Here is a 6,950-nt window from a genome sequence, read left to right as displayed (position 1 = left end):
GCTTGTGAATACATATTGGATCATTTGGTCAAAGACGGAGGACTGTCCGAGATTGCCAGCAGAGATGACATCACACATGCATGCCATCGAGTCGTACACGGAGGGGACTACCCAGCTGCCCATGTCATTGATGAAGATACATACCACCATCTTCAAGATCTCACAGACCTCGCACCCTTACACAACGCCAGCGCCCTTGCCATCGTCGAAGCTTGCATGAAGGCTTTGCCAAAAGCGAAGAATATTGCATACTTTGACTCTTCATTCCACTCAACAATGCCCAAAGAAATCGAAACATATCCGATTGATCCCGAGATAGCGAAGAAGAACAAGCTGCGGAAGTATGGCTTCCATGGAATCAGTTATGCCTTTATCACAAGGTCAGTGGCGGAGTTCCTGAAGAAGCCGGAGAGTGAGACGAGTATTATCGCGTTGCACCTTGGTAGCGGGGCGTCGGCTTGTGCGGTCAAGAATGGGCAATCGCTGGACAATAGTATGGGTCTGACGCCGTTGGCGGGTCTGCCGGGAGCGACGAGAAGTGGCGACGTGGATCCAAGCCTGATCTTCCATTTCACCCACGACGCTGGAAAACCAAGTCCAGGCAGTACTAAGGAGCTGCATATTAGCACAGTATGTCCATCATAGAGCAAGTGACTGGAGATTGGGTGCGAAAGTGCTGACCATCATGATAGGCGGAAGAGATCCTGAATAAGAAATCTGGCTGGAAAGCCCTCGCCGGCACAACAGATTTCGGCATAATCTCGTCATCATCAGATCCCAGATGCAAACTAGCATTCGATATCCTCGTTGACCGCATCCTTGGCTTCATCGGCAGCTATTACGTCAAATTGGAGGGAAAAGTCGATGCATTGGTCTTTGCAGGAGGTATTGGGGAAAAAGCAGCGCTTTTGCGGAAAAGGATATTGGAAAAGTGTAAATGTCTCGGATTCGAGGTTGATGACGAGAAAAATGACAAAGCAATTGAGGATGTGGTCCAAGATATTGGCAAGGAGGCGCGGCATCGGAGTCTGGTGTGCCAAACAGATGAGCAGGTATGGAGACTCAGTCTGCGTAACCGCCAGATATACTGACTTCAAAATAGTTTGAAATGGCCAGGCAATGTGCTGTGGGTCTGCAGACAAAGTAGAAATTCGAGCCAGATTTGATATGTGAAAAAAGAGAATCAATACACGAGAGAACAATAAATGGGGCTTGAGTCCCATGTTCATAGGGGTTACAGGCTCTAGCAGAACTGCTCTGTCAACATATAGACGGCATGTGGCCGATAAAACGGTAACGACGGATATGAATGGACCAAAGATTGTATAGTCTTAGTCCTTGGTCTCGCTCTTCTCCGCCAGCTTTTCATCTAGATTGTCAAGCAATTCCGTCGCTCGTACCTCTAGGACGGGGACCGCACCGGCGATTTGTGGTCCTGTAAAGTCCTTTCGCCCAGATATAAGCCAGGTGATGATACTAATCAGCCCGATGATGCCTATTGCAGCGCTCGTGTAGTTCATGTTCCCCGAGTCCACGGGTGCCAAGGTTGGGAAATTAAACGTTATCGATGTAAAGACGAGGAAACTAAGACCAACCACATTCATGATTATGCCCCATCGTCCAAGATTGTAAGGACCCGACAGTATCTTTACGTCTCCTGTGAACCATGAGAGGATGCGGGCAAGCAGTGGCATTGCGTATGAGAGATAGAAACCCTCCGTTGCAATCGAGATCACAGTATTGAATCCGGTCAAGGTACCAAAGTAGATCGAGTTGAGCGCCATTTGTACCGCACAAGCGAGCAGGATCGCATAAACGGGCACCTGTCTTTTGGACTCCACTTTGGCAAAGAGGCTGGAGAACGGTAGGCCGTGGTCACGCGCAAAAGCGAATAAGCTTCTTGAGCCTTCAGCCAGTAGAGCGTTGGCGCAGACCAACACGATCACGACGATCAAGGATGAGAGGAAGCAGGCGCCGACAACAGATCCGGTGGAGTCGTAGAAGATCTGAATAAGGGGTACGCCAGTCGTTGAGGAGGCTGTTGAGGAGATGTCGCCGATACAGAAGCAGACAGATATCAGAAAGATGAATCCTGTTATTGCGCCAATGTAGACAGACATGATTATTGCTTTAGGCGCTTCCTTGGAAGCATTCTTCATCTCCTCCGTCATGTGAGCTACGAAAACGCTGTTAGTCAAACAGTACCAAAGTCATGGGTATGTCTCGTATGAAACTTACCTGGCGCGTCGTAACAGCACATCCCAAACGAGCTTTGCAAGAGCCCCAGTATCGCTGCAAAGCCGGTACTAAAACCAGTGAAGTTTTGAAAATCGTGGAAGACAAAGCTGGCAGGCTGTTTGTGATCATTGGTGGCGAGGATCGTTATGACAACAATGACAAAAGAGAGGATGTTCCAAAGAAGAATGAAGCGGGAGATTCGGTCTAGCAGGTGTGGCCCGTAGATATTAACGCCAGTACTTATCAAAGCGATGAGATAGGCGAGGAGTACTGTGTGCCAGCGTTCGATGGTGTAACTGGGGAACGAGAGGTTGGCTTGGCCCAGTATAAAGTTCGCACCAATGAAGTTGTTTGTTGCTCCCATGGCGAGAATACCAGTGATCATTAGCCACCCGGTAGCCCAAGACATGCCTCTCGCTATCTTTGGAGGTGCTAGCACGGCGACCCATGAATATTCTACGCAGATTTCGGAGTCAGCAGTCTTCATTCGAAGTAGGAGGTGGAGTTGCAAGACAGATTTGGGGAGTAGAAAGGTCTTCTTGCTCCCGAAACATGTCTTGCGACTCAACTTCGTTACCAAATAGGAAGGTTCAGCTCCGATATGTACGTACGCCCACCAGCAAGAGGATATGCTGAGCACATTTCTGCCATCGAGTACGCGACTGCCAGGGCGAAGACGCTGATACCTATCCATGAGTATATCATTACCGGAGGACCACCGGACTCCACCCCAACGATCAAAACACCACCAAGAGCTGTCCAGCTTGTGACGATGCTAAAACTGAATCCTACCATCCCCAAAAGGCCAAAGGATCGCTTGAGCTCCTGCTGGTAGCCCAGGTTCTCCAGCACGGTGTCCTCTTGGACATCCTCGCTGAAGACTTTCTCATGGGTCGACATGGCGAAATTCCTTCCGCTTGCCAACGTATTATAGAAAGGAAACTTCCACTTTTTGAAAAGAAGAGAAATAAAAGAGAATGGAGCATCGTTTTAAGACCATATATGTGAATTAGAGAAGTATGTAAGATCATTTCTCGACACCTTCCTGTTTGCGACAAGCATGTATGGCTTGGTAGATAAGCTTGACCATGTCGCTGTGGGATTGGCCACGTCGTCCCGCAGCGGGGATCTAGCGCAGAATCTGCAGATCAGCGAGGCATATGGATATCTACGGACCAATACCAATCATAGGAAGCAGTGCTATTTGAGTCCATAACTGCCAGAGGGAAAACAACAGACTACTGAAACAGTGAAAGTATTGCGAAAGCAGAACAATACTAGGAAACTAGAGATTAGTACAGGGTATGTAGGGAAGGCTTAGCGTTTGGGACCTCAGACGGTATGGCGAAATTTTCCCAAGATGTAGGAAGAAATACAATGGGAAAACGAATTCCAGAGACTGCGGCGTCAACGAAAGAATTCATGTTGCTAGCCGACAGCACGCTAGAGCTTAGTGGCTTGGCGTTTGTTGAATGTTGACGAACCACCAGGTGTCGACAGATTTCTCCACCCCGAGGTTTGCCCGGCTACTGCACGCATTTGAAGAAAACTGAGAATCTACCATATATATTCCTTCTGAATATCACTATAAATCAGATTTAATACGTCTACCATCTATTTCTACTAGTTAACGACATCGCCAAGGCATTTCAGCGATACGGGCCCGGACTTCGTATATAGAAATCCCCTTAAATTCAAGAAAGCCGGCAGTAGCCGGGTAAACCTCGGGGTGGAGTAATCTGTCGACACCTGGTGAACGAGGGAAGTAACTTCCGTTCACTTCAGTTCACTTCAAGCTTCGGCATCGACGACGGCAACCATTTCCAGAGGCTGCGTCCAGGACATTCGAATCGCGGGATCTGGTGATTTTGAAGAGGAGGAACTTGTTATGATATTTCAAGAAAGATATTTCTTGCCCACGTCAGGAACGACGTTACAGCGCTCACTACGAACATCGCGCCTGGTGATCCTGAGCTTTACACTTTAGACTGATTCCGAGCTGTTACCGAAACGCCTATTTGCTGCCCGGACCGGGGCATCGGAGGCTTCTTGAGCTACTCCGCCTCAGCTCTTGGGGCGAGTCTTCAACTGCCCACGCGAGCCTCATCGCCGCCTTGGGCCGGCTGCCTCCAGTCATGCCAAACCTTGAGGACTCGATCTCTTCCTCACCGCGTATATCTTTGGACTCCGAAAATTCATTGGCATACTACAAATCACAATATGAGCAGCTTGAAGCCGAGCTTGCGGACTTTCAGGCGTCTAGCAAGGAGTTGGAGGCTGAATTGGAAAAGGATGTAGAGGCTGCAGAAAGGAGAGAAAGGCAGTTACAAGAGAAGGTGGAGAGCTTGGGCTTTGAAGTCGAGGAATGGAAGGTAAGCTGGGCCAAACTGCGGGCGACGGGCCTACAAACAGAACACTGTCAATACACCGGATCTTATGGCTTATATCTAATGTTCGAACAGAGCAAATACAAACAGTCGAAAGCTGAAGCGAATACAGCACAGAATACACTCCAGAAAGAGATCACGACTCTACGTGACACCAATAGGACCCTGCAGCTTAGGTTACGGGATATAGAGGTTTCGAATGACGACTTCGAACGACAGGCACGGAATACAACATCTTCGTTAGAAGATCTAGAGTCCAAATATAACGTTTCTATAGAGCGTGGAGTCATGGCCGAAGAAGAGATCAAGACTGGCGAGCAAGAACGAGAAGCTCTCCGAATTGAAACGCAGCGGCTACGAGATGAACTCAGCGATCTCAGAATCGAAGCCGAGATTAGGCAGGATAAGCTTCGTCGTGCAGAAGGCGCAGCAGAAAGGCAGCATCGGAGGCAGCCACCACCGATTGTGCCAGACCTTGCCCGGCCTCAGTCAGCTTTATCAGAGATATCACCAACAACATCCACTTCGTCACCGACCATCGCGACACCACCAACGAAATCAGCGTCTTCTGAAGTATCGGAGACACTTACACCTCCGTCCCCACCCGTGTCTGAAAGATCTGTTCCCACAACCATTACTACACCTGCGCTGCCAGTAGCAAAGTCGAGGCTCTCCATGGCAGACTCAAACACAACACCACGCCCAGCTTATCAGAAGAATTCATCACGTCAGCCGAGGCACTCTCGCGGTCCCTCTGTTTCATTGACCAATGATCGCACACCATCGTTCGCACGCCGAAACACGTTAAACCGTCCTGAAGTGGAGCAGAGAGGTCCTGGTCTCCCACATTCCGGATCGCTTCATCAGATTCGTGGTCTGAGGACTAAGATGACGAACCTAGAGGAACGACTCAAATCGGCACGCTCGAAACTCCCAGCGCCAACATCAACCCCGCCACGGACTTCTCCACGCAGCAGCTCTGTTATTGGACAGTCATTCATCCCAGCTACCGTCACAATGCGCAGCAACAAGAAACGGATAGGTGGTTCCAATGCTTCTTCCGTCCATACACCCACGACAGAGCGTCCGGCCAGCCGTCTATCTTCAGCCTACACTCCAACCGTTGATCGCCCATCCAGTCGGCTATCATTCGGAATCCCACAGCTAAGTCCTACGCGTGACATGCACAGTAGTCGGCCGCCAAGTTGTGATCCCTACAATAGTCGACCAAGCTCTCGTGCAAGTCTTCACTCTCGACAATCAATCAGCCATCTACCCGGCGCCACTTCCTCGAGCACCAGTCGTCCAAGCAGCCGGCAATCTAATACTGGTAGCCAGACGCCTCTCGGTCATTACGCCAACAGTACCACGCAATCCGAGTCTCGCCGCCCTCGATCTTCGATTGGAGGTTCTTATGCTAGTACCCACGGTCACGGCCATTCGGCAAGCGTAAGCAGACTGAGCAACTACGGCTCATCTTTCCAGCACCAGGAGGAAGAAGAAAGTGGCGAAGTCCTCACCCCTACGCCTTCGAGGAGAACCACCATCGGCAAGGGCGACGGTCAATCTTCCATTCCTGGTATCGCGCCCGCGAGTGCGAAGAAGAGATTCAGTGGCTTGGGAAGCGGGCGGAGAATAAGTTTGGGCCCAAGCACTGGGGGAGGGGAAATGGGACCCCCTGAGAGGAGAGGTGCGAGGAAGCTGAGTGGAGTGGGGGAGACATTCTGAATGGGTTGCTTGTTCACAAAGGGTTCGAGAGGTCTATGAGGAAGAGGAAACATGAGGGAGCATGGCTTTTATGTGGTTCATGATCTACGTACTAATGTATTCATGGCTTATGAGAGAGCACTGTACATACCCGAGCCTTGACATTGCTAGTAAGAATCAACTACAGATCTGCCCGGTCGGCAGTCTCTTGCTCGATAACTATCCTTCATGATTCTTCATTTCAAAAGCATTTCCGTTTCAATGTCTGAGCCAATCAGATGATAGATTCGAAGCTGATTAATCATACGATCATCCACAGCCTGGCCTCAGAGCGTGCTAAGCTCGCTCTTCACTGGCTAAGCCCCTTCGGGTTAGCCCCTTCTGCTTATCTTCGAATGCTCTGACGGTCTGAGGCACATACAAGCAGCTACTTTACTCATTGTCATTTTTATGATACACCAATCTCGTAATTGTACCACATAACTGTTAGCTGCATTTGATCGCTTGATGTCTATTCACTTCGTTCCCTCCAGCTACCGCTGCAAAAATTCCAGTATCCCATCCCTCCCCGATTCTCGGTCGTCACTCTCGCGAATGATGTTGATTGTCAGAGCTGAC

At 49.7% G+C, this 6,950-nt stretch overlaps 4 protein-coding genes across 4 annotated transcripts; 3 read left to right on the top strand and 1 right to left on the bottom strand.

The window, feature by feature from the left end:
* Positions 1-64: 64 nt before the first annotated feature.
* Positions 65-220, top strand: HO173_012875 (uncharacterized protein; the record flags this gene model as incomplete). Its single annotated transcript, XM_037314709.1, has 1 exon — positions 65-220. The coding sequence occupies one exon, from the start codon at positions 65-67 to the stop codon at positions 218-220; it is 156 nt and encodes a 51-aa protein (XP_037158416.1).
* Positions 221-276: 56 nt separating this feature from the next.
* Positions 277-1,147, top strand: HO173_012874 (uncharacterized protein; the record flags this gene model as incomplete). The annotated part of the gene is made up of 3 exons (XM_037314708.1): positions 277-630; positions 693-1,052; positions 1,103-1,147. The coding sequence occupies 3 exons, from the start codon at positions 277-279 to the stop codon at positions 1,145-1,147; spliced, it is 759 nt and encodes a 252-aa protein (XP_037158415.1).
* Positions 1,148-1,331: 184 nt separating this feature from the next.
* On the bottom strand, positions 1,332-3,138 carry HO173_012873 (uncharacterized protein; the record flags this gene model as incomplete). Its single annotated transcript, XM_037314707.1, has 3 exons — positions 1,332-2,176; positions 2,239-2,694; positions 2,850-3,138. 3 exons carry the CDS (start codon positions 3,136-3,138, stop codon positions 1,332-1,334), a joined length of 1,590 nt encoding a protein of 529 aa, XP_037158414.1.
* Positions 3,139-4,373: 1,235 nt separating this feature from the next.
* HO173_012872 (uncharacterized protein) lies at positions 4,374-6,353 on the top strand (the record flags this gene model as incomplete). Its single annotated transcript, XM_037314706.1, has 1 exon — positions 4,374-6,353. One exon carries the CDS (start codon positions 4,374-4,376, stop codon positions 6,351-6,353), a length of 1,980 nt encoding a protein of 659 aa, XP_037158413.1.
* Positions 6,354-6,950: the final 597 nt, after the last annotated feature.

This window comes from Letharia columbiana (genome assembly GCF_014066305.1).
Source record: "Letharia columbiana isolate WasteWater2 chromosome Unknown Sc0000102_s0, whole genome shotgun sequence".
NCBI lineage: Eukaryota > Fungi > Ascomycota > Lecanoromycetes > Lecanorales > Parmeliaceae > Letharia > Letharia columbiana.
This window is presented reverse-complemented; position numbering and strand designations above follow the sequence as displayed.